Source organism: Rhincodon typus, chromosome 10, assembly GCF_021869965.1.
Source record: "Rhincodon typus isolate 14 chromosome 10, sRhiTyp1.1, whole genome shotgun sequence".
Lineage (NCBI taxonomy): Eukaryota > Metazoa > Chordata > Chondrichthyes > Orectolobiformes > Rhincodontidae > Rhincodon > Rhincodon typus.
This window is the reverse complement of record NC_063341.1, coordinates 59,404,224-59,419,287: the sequence shown is the minus strand read 5'-3', so window position 1 is coordinate 59,419,287 and position 15,064 is coordinate 59,404,224. Positions and strand designations below refer to the sequence as shown.

General features: G+C 39.8%; 1 protein-coding gene across 1 annotated transcript in view; it reads left to right on the top strand.

Annotated features, from left to right (window-relative positions):
• The window catches only part of szt2 (SZT2 subunit of KICSTOR complex), a 235,180-nt gene that overhangs the window by 165,543 nt on the left and 54,573 nt on the right, over window positions 1-15,064 (top strand). Inside the window, exons 59-60 of the mRNA XM_048601538.1 lie at window positions 313-495; window positions 14,224-14,494. Of these exons, the coding sequence (XP_048457495.1) occupies window positions 313-495; window positions 14,224-14,494 (454 nt within the window). The remainder of the gene's footprint in view (window positions 1-312; window positions 496-14,223; window positions 14,495-15,064) is intronic.

Here is a 15,064-nt window from a genome sequence, read left to right as displayed (position 1 = left end):
ATTATTACCTTTTGTAATTTGAGTTGAGACTAACGTACTTTTCAGTTTAATTATAATGGAAATAACTACTGCATGGACATACTAATTTCACCAATATCTGTAAAAATAAAAGACAACTTCATGTTTTAAGCTAAAACCTTTACCCAGAAATGTGAACTTTTTTTTTAACTTTTTACCATGCATATAGTCCAGTCTTTTCCTGAAAATGTTTTTATTCATTTGCTTGCCCCTTTTTTTGAAAAATATGCTCTTTATTTACTATGTGCACTTTATTTTTCTTTTTGTATACTGATATACTCTTTTTTTTTCCAGCTAACCCTTTATACCTACAACTGGTCAGTGGATCTGGGAGTTTCATTGAATCGAGGATTAATTCGCCTTATTCAGTGGCAGAATGCACGCTCTCATGTGGTACACTGCCTCCTCAGTCAAAAGATGGGTCTGTTCCATCATTATTGTTTTGCTGATACACCTGTATATGATGACTCCAAACAGGTAAGGCACATCACAGTCATGGTATCCTAATATAAGTCTATAAAATGTCAGTTATCAAGTTAAGAAATCACATTCATCAAATGTAAATATGATGCTGTCATCTACAGAGATGAAGTTTTGCTTTCTCTGTTTTGAAAATAAAGGAAATAATACCTCCTGCCATTGTAATCCAATAGTATGAATGTGATAGGAGTGAATGTCAGGAATGTAAAAGTGATGTGTTTGGTGAGCGCTTGAATAAAAGGTGTTCAAGTGAATACCTGTAATTAATGTAAGATAGAAAACTGTGAAATACAGAAAAGCATGCTAAAGCGTGATTTCTGGTTTGATTGCTGTTGGACCACGAATTGTTTGTTCAAAACATTTTTTGCAGCAAACTTGAATGAACTGAATACAGGCCTGTTTTCTCAAAGATTGTACCACTTGAGTAGTAGAAGTAGCACAAAGAAAAAAAATTCATTAAACTTAAAAGACTCCAAAATGCAGCAGGAATTAAAATGAGGATTTATTGTGCCATCATTAAACTGAGAGTAAATAGGAACTGTTATCAGGATGTCCCAAAGTACATGACAGTCAATTATTTAGTTTTGAACAGCAGTCACTGTTACGTTGTAGGCAATTCCAGCAGACAATGTGCATAAAGCAATATCCCACAAACTGTAAATGACCATTTAATTGGTTCTAATGGTGTTGCTTAAGGGAAGAATATTGGCCAAAAGAATTTTCAGTGCATTAGAATCTGCATCTAACTCTAAGTCAAATGAATAAATCAATGCCTCAGCACTGCCTAGAAGCCTAAGTTCCAATTATACGTTCAGGTCCTTGATGGAACATGACTGAAACTCAGTAACAAGATTACAACCAACATGAATATGCCTATTATTTTTAAATGTCTGACTGTTTTTCAGCTGAATGCCTCAATTTCAGCACTAGCTGACATTAATTTTACATTGACCTGTGGAGGTAGAAGGGATAAGTTTGGAAATGTCAGATGCTATGACTGCGTCATTTGGGAGTAGATGATGCGCAGATGGGTTCCAGTGAAGTGCTAGGATTACTGTTATTAAGATACGTTCTGTTATGCTTGGGATTGGACCTCTGTCTTTGGAATGCTAAATAAAGAAAATGTGCTGTTTTATAACATTGCCCTTCCTGTGACTTAGTGCAGCAAAATGATGCACTCTAAATTAGCACTTTTTATAAATCTCAGTTCTGGTTGTAGACATGCTCGCCGAGCCTGTGGGTTTGGTTGCAAACGTTTCATCACCCTGCTAGGTAACATCGTCGGTGCGCCTCCGGTGAAGCGTTGGTGTTCAGGCCTGCTTGTTATTTATATGCCTCAGTTTGTTGAGGTGTTTGGTACCACTTCCGGTTCTGTTTCTCAGTGGTTTGTACACAGGATCTAATTCAATGTATTTGTTGATGGAGTTCCGGTTAGAATACCAGACTTCCAGGAATTCCCTGGCGTGTCTCTGTTTGGCTTGGGCGATTGTGGATGTGTTATTCCAGTCGAGTTTGTGTCCCTGTTTGTCCGTATGTAATGCGACATGGAGAATTGGCCGTGTCTCTTCGTGGCTAGTTGGTGTTCATGTATCCATATTGTCAGTTTCCTTCCAGTTTGGCCTATGTAATGTTTCTGACAGTCCTTGCGTGGCATTTGTATATTACACCAGGTTTGCTGATTTTGGGTATAGCATCCTTTATGTTCATCAGTAGCTGTTGTAGGGTGGTTGGTTTGTGGGCTACCCTGATACCTAGGGGTCTGAGTAGTCTTGTGGTCATCTCTGAAATGTCCTTGATGTATGGTAGGGTGATTAGTGAATCTGGTCGTGTTGAGTCTTCCTGTTGTGGTCTGTCTGAGAAGTATTTTAGTGATGACCATGAGACAACTCTGACCCCTAGGTATCAGAGCAGCCCACAAACCAACAATCACCCTACGACAGCTACTGAAGAACATAGAGGATCCCATACCCAAAATCAGCAAAACCGGTTAAATATACAAAATACCATACAAGGACTGTGAGAAACACTACAGAGGCCAAACCGGAAGAAAACTGACAATACAGATACGTGAATACCAACTAGCCACCAAGGGACATGACCGATTCTCACTTGTTTCACTACACATGGACAAAGAGGGACACAAATTCAACTGGGACAACACATCCATAATCGCACAAGCCAAACAGAGACACGCCAGGGAATTCCTGGAATTAGAATTTAGAATTAGAATTAGAATCCCTACAGTGTGGGAACAGGCCCTTCGGCCCAACAAGTCCACACCGAACCTCAGAGCATCCCACCTAATATACACCCTCTACCTCCCTGAGCACTACGGGCAATTTAGCATGGCCAATCTGCCTAACCTGCACATCTTTGGACTGTGGGAGGAAACCAGAGCACCTGGAGGAAACCCACGCAGACAGTCGCCCGAGGCTGGAATCGAACCCAGGTCCCTGGTGCTGTGAGGCAGCAGTGCCACCCTGTCGCCCAATAAAGGTCTGGTATTCTAACCAGAACAGGATCAACAAACACATTGAATTAGACCTGGTGTACAAACCACTGAGAAACAGAACTGGAAGTGGTACTAAACACCCCAACGAACTGAGGCATATAAATAACAAGCGGTTCAGAATACCAATGCTTCACCGGAGGTGCGCTGATGGTGTTACCTAGCAGGATGACAAAACGTTTGCAACCAAACCCACCGGCTCGGCGAGCCAGTCTACAACCTCATCCACAACCCGAGCTCTCATCTTCTCAAACTTTAAATCTTGGATCTGTTACTGTGTACTACGTTTAATTTAGTTTCTGCCACAGATTTGGAAAGTAAATGAAATCATGAAATAGTCCTCTCAGATATTGTTGGGGAATGGAATTCAAACATGATCATGAGTTAATTTGCATCACTTAATTCTATTAAATTACTCATAACTCTCAAGTTACAGTAAACTCATATGAACTGAGTCTGTAACAAAGTGCTAGAACAGATGGCATACCTTTTGAAGCATGTAACTTTGATATTAATTTAATAATGTGTTGTACAAAGGAACAGTGTTGCTTTATAAAATTGTTCAGAATTCTGCAGGTATTTGCCCTGAAGGAGATGGCAGGGCAACTGAGCGTGCTGATGACTGGCATTGCTGTGTATAGGAACTTCATGCGTTGAGCAATGTGGCATTAACTTGTCATGGCAACCAGCTGTTTGGTGCTGTCAGCATACATTAGGAACGGTCTCTGATCGTTGACAGGTAAATAGAAAGAATGCTTGCCATAGTGAGCACCTGTTCAGAAATGTTGGTGTATATCAGGGGCACAGAGTATAGAGTAATAAGGACAAATATCTTGCTAGTCTGAACATTTTGTAGCAGACCACCCATTAAACAATACAACAGATCACAACTACAGTAACGTTTTGTGAGACTTTTATAATTTTTATTATGCATAGAGTAAACAAATCTTTTTTAACCTAAAATCGATAACACTTTTATTGTGTACTGTTAGCCAGTGTATTACTGACATATAATTAATTTAACATTATTTGAGTGAACTGGCCATTTATTTATTGAGAATTCAGCCAACCCATGTTTCTTATATTTTTCATATAAAGTTGCTTTGTATCCATCACAATCAAAGGAAGAGGATGTTTATAACTCTTCGATCACGGCTGAATTGTAACTGAGTTAACCAGTTAGAACCAGATTTTCAGATTCTGATGCCAGAATCAATATGCGGTTTTTTGCTTAAGCGTAATTACTTAGACGTTTCTTGTTTCCCTCACTGTGGTAGTGTGCTCGAAGCTAAGCCTTACTAATCCTGGAGTTATCACAAAAGTTAAGAAAAATGTTATCAAACAGTACAGTATTTTCAATTTACCTATCAAACAGGCTAAAACACAGACCAGATACCTGTATTTAACAAAAACTAATGTTTATTACAAGTAAATAGATTCTAACCACAGGTAAACAGTTATGAACTGTTGACATCTAACTCTACTACTTTAAACCCCGCCTACATACAGACACACACATGCAAAGATGCACAGTCTAAAACACACATTGGTGTTATGGATGGAGGTGAAAAAAAATACCAGGGTAATGGCTCCAGTCCTCCAGATTCGATGGTGAGCTTTCTTTTCTTACCCAAGTCTTTTATTTCGTTCTCTGAACTTTTTCTTTGAATTCTTTCACTCACAGGAGTCACAGTGGTTCACAAATTACAAAGCCTCTGACTTACTGGTTAAAATCATTAGCCTACAGCAATTAAAATCTGAAAACAAATCTGAAACAAAAGCAGAAATTGCCAGAGAAACTCAGGAAGCCTGGCAGCATCTGTGAAGACAGAGCAGGGTTAATGTTTTGAGTCAAGTGACCCTGCTTCAGAAGTGCATCTAGAATTCCAGTTGTGAAGAAGGGTCACTGAATTCAAAACATTAACTCTGCTTTCTCTCCACAAATACTGCCAGACCTGCTGAGTTTTGTAGCAATTCATGGGACAAATCACTGGAGCATTCTTGAGTTTCAGGTATTTTACTGGAGGCAGACACACACCACTTTCCCATCCAGAGGTCTGAACGTTTGTCACTACTATTCACACCCACAAACTGTTCAGATACCAAGGAACCAATCTGACTTATCATCGAAAGAACTGCGGAAGCTGTAAATCAGGAACAAAAACAGAAGTTGCTGGAAAAGCTCAGCAGGTCTGGCAGCATCTGTGAAGAAAATATCAGAGTTAACATTTTGGGTCTGGTGACCCTTCCTCAGGCATTTCCAGCAACTTCTGTTTTTGTTCCTGAGTTATCATTAGACTGGTCACAATTGCACAAACTAATCAGATTCTTGTTGCTGGCTGAATCTCACTTTAAACACTTGCCCTGGTGTTGTCTTTTTATACTTACCCTAAACCTTGCAAATCAACAGCGTAAACACAACTTATAATGTGTTTCAATAACTTGCTTTTTAAAAATATAGCAATTCCTTCCTCAGGCATTTGTTGTTAAACAGCCCTTTTCCAATTCAGTCCACAATCAAAAATAAAGTAAAACAAAAAACTGTGTTTACACCCTTTGACTACAAGCAATTGTGTGGCAGCTTTAAATTTTGTGCTGATTACAGGAAAAATTGCAAACAACTCAAAAGTTTCAGTAGCACCTGTGCAAATTCTGAGAGTTATTAGAAAATGAACAAAGATGCAGCTAGCAAAATCCTAAATATTGAGTGCATTTGTCTGTTGCAAGATGTATGTAGAGCAGAAAAAGGATGATAAATGATGATAAGAAAAATCTCCCTCTCCTCAATTCAGCTTAAGAAGTACCACATCTACTGTCAGATCAGGATCTCCTCATAATTGCTGTCAAAAGATTTATTTTAGTGCTAACAGTTTATTTAATTTCTTCTGATTCTCCTTGCTGTGCTTGAAAAATTTTGTGTAAGTGAAGGGTAGACTGTTCCTAGTGCCTTACTGATTGGGAAAACTGTGGATTTCAGAATGCTTGCTATTTGTGTAGAGACAGCTTCTCAAACATTTCATATTTATCTCTAAAATGAAGGATGTTGCAGAACCTGCTCATGCACAGTAACTGTAGATGACTTGCCTGGCTGCTCCAAAGCAGTGCCTGCTTAACTTGGAGTTACTGACTAAAATACCCTGGAACTTTGAAGGATAAATATTTAATATTTTCTTAAAATAGAATCTCACTATGACTAAGGGTCACTTAAACAGTTACTCTTACAAGTCACACCAAAATTGTGTAATTGTCAATGATAATTATTTATACTATGTTGTTAGTATCTGCACCTGGACCTTACCATTTTTGAAGTAACACACTTACTAGATTACTTGTGGAACTGTACAATGGCTAACTGTGCCTTCAGCTGCTTGGGTGCTAAATTTTGGAATTTCCACAGTAAAGTTCTCTACCTCTTTTTGTTTTCTCTTTTAGAAGGCTCCTCAAAATCTACCTAATTGACCAAGCTTTTGGTTATCTTCCTCAATATCTCATTTTCTTCCTTCATGTCAAATTTTATTTGATAACTCCTGTTCAGATAAATGCATCTGCATTTAGTGTACCAGCTGGCTTGCCTTAGTCATGTGAAATCTATACTTGTAAATACTTTCACTCTAATCTGTGGCAGTCATTAATATATTGTGTGATACATGGTGTAAGGGCAGCCCAGGTGACATTGTGTGCATTTTCAGTGCTGTAAGAGAGCCAGCTACTGTAACAAAGCAACAAGGAAGAATTACAACAGTGATCAACAATTTTGAATTGTTGGGTGAGGCAGAATGCCTATAAATTTTACACTCCCATCTGCTGTGGGAAAAGAAAGAGATGTAAGTTAAAATTGGATTTTTTTTCCGCTCTTACTGGCAAAGCTTTGAAATAGCTACAGAAATAAAGAAGACTGACAAAATAAGAGTATATAACTCTATTAGTAGGGTTCTTCTGGCATGGTGGTAGTATTCCTACATCAGAACTAGGTTTCAAGTCCCACTTGCTCCAGAGGTATGTAATAACACATCTGAGCAGATTGTTTAAAAATAGCTATAACTCTATTAGTAGTCGTTCTGTATTCAGTGCTGGAGAAAGAGTGCTACACGCTGTTGCAGCTGAGACTCATTTGAGGAGCAGAGAGCAATGACTGGAGAATTTGAAGGCACAATTCAAGTGCTGCATTAATATGCCTTATGAACACAAGTATGTGCTAAACAACAGAGCTCAGGGAGATTGATCAGTATATGATAACACTGACACGTCTAGTTGAATCATGAGAGTTTGGAAAACCTCATCAGAGATAGGATTGTCTTAGGCATTAGAGATCCACCATGAGAGCACATCTGCTCAGATGAGAAACATTCTCTCAAGGAAGTTGTCATTGTGTGCAGGAACCCTGAGTTTGTTCCGAGTCACCAAGAATTGGGCGGCGTGATGGCTCAGTGGTTAGCACTGCTGCTTCACAGCGCCAGGGATCCGGGTTCGATTCCACCCTCGGGCGACTGCCTGTGTGGAGTTTGCACATTCTCCCCGTGTCTGTGTGGGTTTCCTCCGGGTGCTCCGGTTTCCTCCCACAGTCCAAAGATGTGTAGGTTAGGTGGATTGGCCACGCTAAATTGCCCATAGTGTTCAGGGATGTGTAGGCTAGGTGGGTTATAGGGGGATGGGTCTGGGTGGGATGCTCTGAGGGGTGGTGTGAACTTGTTGGGCCGAAGGGCCTGTTTTCACACTGTAGGGATTCTATGAATGTAGTCATATGAGAACAGATAAGGCTTGCATTACACTGAGAGATATTCCAGGGCAAACAAGAACAAAATATACAAAAAAAAGAAAGAAATATTCACAGAAGCCCAGTAGAAAAATCAAAGGTAGGAGGCAGATTGTAAATATTGTTGAGGACATTGTACAAAAACAAGAAAGCACATCCAAGTGGAGAAAGCAGTGCTCGAACTGGAAGAAGCTAAGGGTATAGGAGGAGGTTTCACAAGAATCAAACAGCTAATGATGATAATGCCAGTGCTAAGGTTCAGGAACATCGATGGTGAAATCAGCTTCCAACATGATACTGATGAAACGACTCAGAACAATGTGTTTGCAGCAAAGACAACTAGTTGCATTTCCATGCAAGATGTTAACACAAATTGAAAGATGCTACGTTCAGGTTGAGAAAGTGTGTCTAACTATTGTCTTTGCTTGTGAGAATTTTAATCAAGACTTGTTTGGCAGACAAAAAAATGACAGTGCAGTCCGACCATAAGCCACTTCAAAGCATCTTCCTCAAACTGCTTCTGTTCGCTTCGAAGTGTCAGCAAAGAATGTTGCTTTGTTTGCATCATCTGGGTGTGGTGTATAAACAAGAAAACCAGATGTATATCACTGGCATGCTGTTGAGAGTAGAGAAGTTTGCTGTGGAGAAATTTGAGCATGCTTAGACATAGTTTGAAATTTCATACATTTGGTGAGAAACAATATTTTCTCAGGCTCTGGAAGTCATCAACACAGCAGAGTGATTGTATTTGAAAGACAAACACCTTGATCAAATCAAGCAAACTACCCAACAAGTTACAACTATACAAGCTTTGCAAGAAGCAGTGATGAAAGGATGTCCTAAAAGTACCAAGGACACAACTGTTGCTATAAAAGAGCATTGGGCATCCAGAGGCAAGTGAATGCCTAAGGTGATATCTTGTGCAATGGAAGTAGAGTCATTATCCCCAAAGAGATGAAAAAAGAGATACTGAGACACACTATGGAAGACATGTACGAATTGAGTCGACTCTAAAGAAGGCAGAGGGAGCTATAAGAGCAATAAGATTCAGGACCAAATCATTCAGTTCAGTGTAATTCTAAGCACAAACAACCATTTTAAGTTTCAGTCTGGTTCACCATGTGACTCATTTACATGTAGAAGCTACATGCGGGGCTCTCTTTTGCAAACAGAAAGAACATGTCCACACATTGCGCCTTTTCAATTGACAAAAGCTTGAAGGGACAGTCATTCCTTGATGCATTCCCCATTGAACACCTTGTCCTGCCAAGTTTAAATAAATCTTTTGATAGCTAACTGTTCCCTGATGCCTTCTCCATTACAGTATCTCTACAATCATAAGACCATAAAAGGCCAATCAGCCAAACAGTCTGCTCTGATAATCCTCAACTTCTGCCTTTTCTCCATAATCTTTGATTCCTTGGTTGATTATAAATCCATGGTAAAGGATTTCACAGATTTACAAGCTTCAAGAGAAGAAATTCCTCTTCACCTCTATCTGCAACCCCTCATTCTCAAATTATGCTCTCTGATCCTAGACTCTGCCATAAGGGGAAACAAGCTGTCCACATTTACCCTGTCAAGTCCTCTAAGATTCTTGCATATTTCAATAAGGTCACCTCTCATTCTTCTAAATTCCACGGCGTTAAGGCCATGTGGAGAGGAATAAGCCACTTGCAATTTATTGATGATCTCTTTAAGTGGGGAGGGACAGGGAATATGGAGCAGTCAAGCAAACCACACACCCCCTCCCCTTCCTTTACTTGCTAGATGAGAAATCCACCAATGGATTCTCTATTATAGTCTACCGCAAGCCACATTCATTATATCAATATATGCCACATGCTAAGATTGGCCTTACCAGCAATTTCACACATAAGATGCAAGCCATTCGCTCGCTGTAGAAGCTTGATGCTAAAATAAGGCACAAATTTATGTTATGTGATAATGGCTTTCCTGAGTAGATTGTTGCTTGCTGTATTTCTCGCAAACTCACAAATGGGCCTAAACCCACCACTGTAGAGCACCCTTCTTTCTGAGATTAGGTATCTCAAAAAGATTTGACAAACAGGTGAAGCTAGAGATTTTACATACAACTAATGCAGTAGCAGCACAGGGGGTGTTCTCTCCTAACAAGGTGCTGCTATCATGGTCAAAAGCATCAGTCCAGTTACAAACCTCAGAACAAGATGGTCAACAGCAAGTGATTCAACTATTGGAAAACACTTGCTCAGTGTTTGTAATGAATAACAAGCTAAACAAGATAAAGTACTGCATATGGCACATTACGTTCCAGATCAACCATGGATGAAGCTCTTTACTGTTATAGGAACTAATTATATTTTCACCATTAACTAATATTTAGGTCAGCTGACATGAACAACTACCAGTCAGATTGTAGAATGCCAGAAGCACACTTCAGCTGTTACGTGATTCCAGACTTTCTGATGATTAAAGATCTCATTTCACGAATGACGAATTCAGGTAATAAAGGAATCCAGAATAAAGGTTTGGGAAATTCAACCCCATACATCACCTCAATGCTAGCCGCACACAGGAAAGACTGTGGTGGGAGTGAAAAATGCCAAAGACTCGTAAAGAAATAGAGCAAATCCAATACAATCTTGCACAGGCCTGTTCTGGAGTGGAGAAATACACCTAATCAAGGCATGGGAAGTATCCAGTACAAAGACTGCTCTCATACCACACCTAAACTACTTTTCCAATAGCTAAAAAATGTGTAAATCCAGAAGTGATGACATGACATTCTGGAGATTACCATTGATCAAAAACTGTATGGCCTAGCCATATAAATACTATGGCTACAAGAGCATGTCAGAGGCTGGAATCCTGCAGCAGATAACTCACCTCCTAACTCCGTAAAGCCTGTCCATCATCAACAGGACATAAATCAGGTGTCTGATGAAATACTAAATAAAAACCAAAAAAACTGTGGATGCTGTAAATCAGGAACAAAAACAAAGTTGCTGGAAAAGCTCAGCAGGTCTGGCAGCATCTGTGAAGGAGAAAACAGAGTTAATGTTTCAGGTCCGGTGACCCTTCCTCAGCACAGAGTTTAACTCTGTTTTCTCCTTCACAGACCATCTGATGAAATACTCCCACTTGCCTGGATGAGTGGCTCCAACAACTGTCAAGAAGCTTGACGCCATCCACGTCAAATTGGTACCACATCCACAAACCTTCAGTCGCTCCACCATTGACACTCAGTAGCAACAGGGTGTATGATCTACAAGATGCAGTGCAGAAATTTACCAAGGCTCCTTAAACAAGACCTTTCAAACAAACCTATGATGACTACAATCTGGAAGGATAAGAGTAGCAGGTGAACCATCATCTGTAAGTTCTTCTCCAGGCCACTTACCATCCTGACTTGAAAACATATTACCATTCCTTCACAGTCGCTAGGGCAAAATCCTGGGACCCCATTCTCAATGACATTGTATCTGGGCGAAATGGACTACTGCAGTACAAGGAGCAGCTCACCACCACCTTCCCAAGGGCAACTGGGGATGGGTAATAAATGTTGGCTAAGTCATTGATGCACACATCCCAAGAATAAATCAACATAAGTGACTGACAAAATCATGGTGAAATGACAAAACCAGATTTCACTATGATTAAAACTGACAAAACATTGCTGGAGATGAGCATGGGAAAACCAGTCAAAGTGCAGACATTCGGTGCTCTCAAAACGAGTGAGCCCAAGTGATAGATTGGGACCTGTGTAAAGCAGTTGTTATCTTGAGTATACGTGATGAATGTGAATGACCAGATACATCGTTGCAATGACAGAGATATACAGAGAATGAGAGAAGCTCCTCCTCCAATACAGGCAGTCGACCAGGAAGATGTGACCTCACCATCAGCACAATATACACAGCAACCAATAGGTCAGAGGTCCACCATTCCCCAATGAATGGACTAGCAAAAGCAGTTACCGTAGCAATAGCATCTGAATTGGGAATGACACTGCTTGAAGAAGAAACATCATCCTGAGCACATGCAAGATGACCAACCAACAACAATGTAGACACATATCTTCAGAAGACCTGCACGTGTAATATTTTTGTATGCAGTGTACTTGCAGCAACTTATGAACGTGAGACTGACTAGAATTAACATACATTTTTTGTTAATGAATGAAAATTTTCTGTCTGAACCATGGATACAGGGGGACTTTGTTACTGCAAATAGTGCAAGCAGTTTTTAATGAAAAGGGGAATGTTTGGAGAAATGCATTTATTAAAAGCGTACCAGCTGGCTAGCCATAGTGATGTGACATCTATCCTTGTTGTAAGTATTTTGCTCTGTCCATAGCAGCCAATAAATATATTGCAGGAAACAATATCAGAGAAGCACCCTTAGACTGTATTACTATGTTGAAGCAGCTGTTTAATTCCAGTTGCTGTTGGAGGGAGTGACAGTGATAAGCAGTTAGATCTTGGTCTGATGGGATGTTTACAGTTCTTTTTTCTGTTTTACACTTTCAGTAGATTGTTGCTTGTTAATATGACTTAGTGGTTCTTGGGTATGCAAAACCTGTATTAATGTTGGACTCAGAGGTCTCTTAAGTGGTAACAAATATACACTTGGCCATTTTCTGGTTCACCTGACCAAAATGCATACACAGGTTGAGACTGGGTATTAAATTGGAGTTATTCCTATTAGGTGTTGATGGTAGAGGATATCTAATCCTGGTGCATAATCTAGGCTATGAGTGGTAGAAATTGGTTACTAATGTGGTGGCTTACATGCTCCACCATCCAGAGGCTCAGCCAAATATAGGAATGTAGGCCTTAGGGCCAGGACCTGATTTGCATAATTGAAGCAAACTGTTGGCTTCGGTCATGCCTTAAGAGGCAGCTCTTTCATTGCCTGTTGATCAATGGCAGGACACGTGCCTCTTGTTCAGCGGCCTTTGGGTAAGTGTTGGGTGGAGGAGGATGGAGAACCAAAGGGTTTCATTAAAATACTTGGGAGTGGGACCAAGAAGAAAACTACTGTACCTTTCAGCTGCACACAAGAAACATTAATTTATTAATTTAAATGTAATCTTTTGATGTCAATCTCTTGCTATGCTGAATCTATGCAAAAACAACTTGAGTGGAGTTGAGGGATGCCCTAATTTCCCTGAAGGTAACTGATGTAAAGGGTCTAATAAGTATTGATCATAAAAGAGTTCATATTCCGTCGCTAGACTCCACTAGAGACAACTGTGCTTTCAATTTTCTGCAACTAGATCACACATGAAGTGATGTGTTAAAAAAACATTCGTTTGGCTTTTATGTTCAGATTTCTATTCAGTAGAAGATATGAATTTTACTGCTCGTTCATTTAATTATTATTAATTTATACAACATGTATAATTGGAACAGGAGAAGGAATGCCAAAAGGATTAATATTGCATCTAATGCATTTTGAATTTTTAGATACCGAGCCAGGGACCCAGGTTCAATTCCAGCTTGGGGTGACTGCCTGTGCGGAGCTTGCATGCTCCCCTTGTGTTTGCATGGATTTCCTCCGGGTGCTCCGGTTTCCTAAACTGGTTCAAAGATGTGCACGTTATGCGGATTGGCCGTTCTAAATTGTCCTGTAGTGTCCCTGGATGTGTAGGCTAGGTGGATTAGCCACGGTAAATGAAGGATAGCGTGGGTGGTGGATCTGGTTGGGATGCTGTTCAGAGTTAGTGCAGACTCGATGGGCCAAATGGCCTGTATCTGCACTGTAAGGATTCTATGATTCTAGGTTATGTTCTAACATTTGTACTTGCATTAATATTCATGTACAGGCTTTTCACAGAGAGCCAATTTCTTTTGAAGATGACCAGTCAAACTTTTCTTACTTTCGCTATGAAAGGTTACCTTAGATCCATAAAATTTGTCACAGATTATAATCTCTGAAGAATCGAGTTTCAGAAAGAATTACTATATATGCAAGTTTGAAAAATGGCTCAGCTAGTCTGCCTGTAAAAGACAAGTGAATAATGGTACTAATTTTATGATGGTTTATCTTTGTATAGTTTAACATTAATGTGTCTCAGCAGGATCGCAGTGCTCTTTCAAGCTGTCAACTAGAAGACGTGCATTGTTACCAATCTGTGGTTAGTTGGTCTGAAATCTTTGGATTAGTCCTGTTTACCTTTTCAATGAAATGGAAGGGGTTTGCTGTCTTGGTGATCCATCCAGGGGCTTGGCCTAGCATTAGCTAAATATCTCTCCCAGTCATGAGTTTGGCGCAAGAGTCACAATATTAATTCTAATGAAGTTTTTGAACAAATTAAAATCATTTTTGCTCCTCTATTATTGTCACTACAATTCTAGCTGAGCAAAAATTACTTACGCATTTTTTGTGAAAGGTGAACTGGATTTTTAATTTCCACTGAAACAACATAAAACTGGAACCATTTTTTCCTCTCTTTCCTGACCTCCCCTCTGTCGCACAGGAACCAAATCCATTCCTCCAGTCCACATTGGAAGCTGATGCACTGATCAAGAGCCCAACCCCGCCACCAAGTAAGGAACAGGGGCGGCTGAGTTCTACAAACCGGAGTCTTCCAGTTCTTCACTTTCCGCCAGAGATTGTTCCATTTGATGAGGCCCTGCGTGATGTCACAGTACCTAAAGTGATGCGACAATTACACGATGTGGGGCTGAATGACCCCGTCTCGCGTCATGGCACACAGTTCCTAGAAATCAAAAACCTGGAGCGGAGAGGTAAGAGAGACACAGAGATCGCACATTTTCTGCAGCACTGCTCTTCAAAGCAACCTGAATGTTCCAGACTAAGTGTACTGACAACTAGTCCATAACTAAATAAGCATATTGCATGAACTGCCTTTGAATATGACAATTTAAAAGAAGCCTTTTTTTTAAACCAATGAGACTGATCTGAAAACCTGCAACCAAATTGTGCTTTTTCTTGTAAATAAAAATGTGTTCATTCAGAACTCATCCACTTACATTTTCAAAAAAATGAATCATCATTGAACTTTAGAAGGTAATGGAGTCCACTGAAGCTATAGTCTTTTAAAGGTTTTGCATCATTCAGGTGCATGACTGGCACTCCTATTTGTTTCTGTGGATGTATATTGTTTGTGTTTATATATGTAACATTTCATTCTGAATGCTTGTCACTTCATTTACTCAAATCATTCACAATAGTCTCATTGCCTGTCAGCACACCAGAAAAAAACATTGCTGAAATATTGTTTAACCTAGCTATTAGCCAAGTCATTTGACTCTTTTGTGAGTTTTTTTTTGTGATTTTTTTTTTTCAGTTAAGTC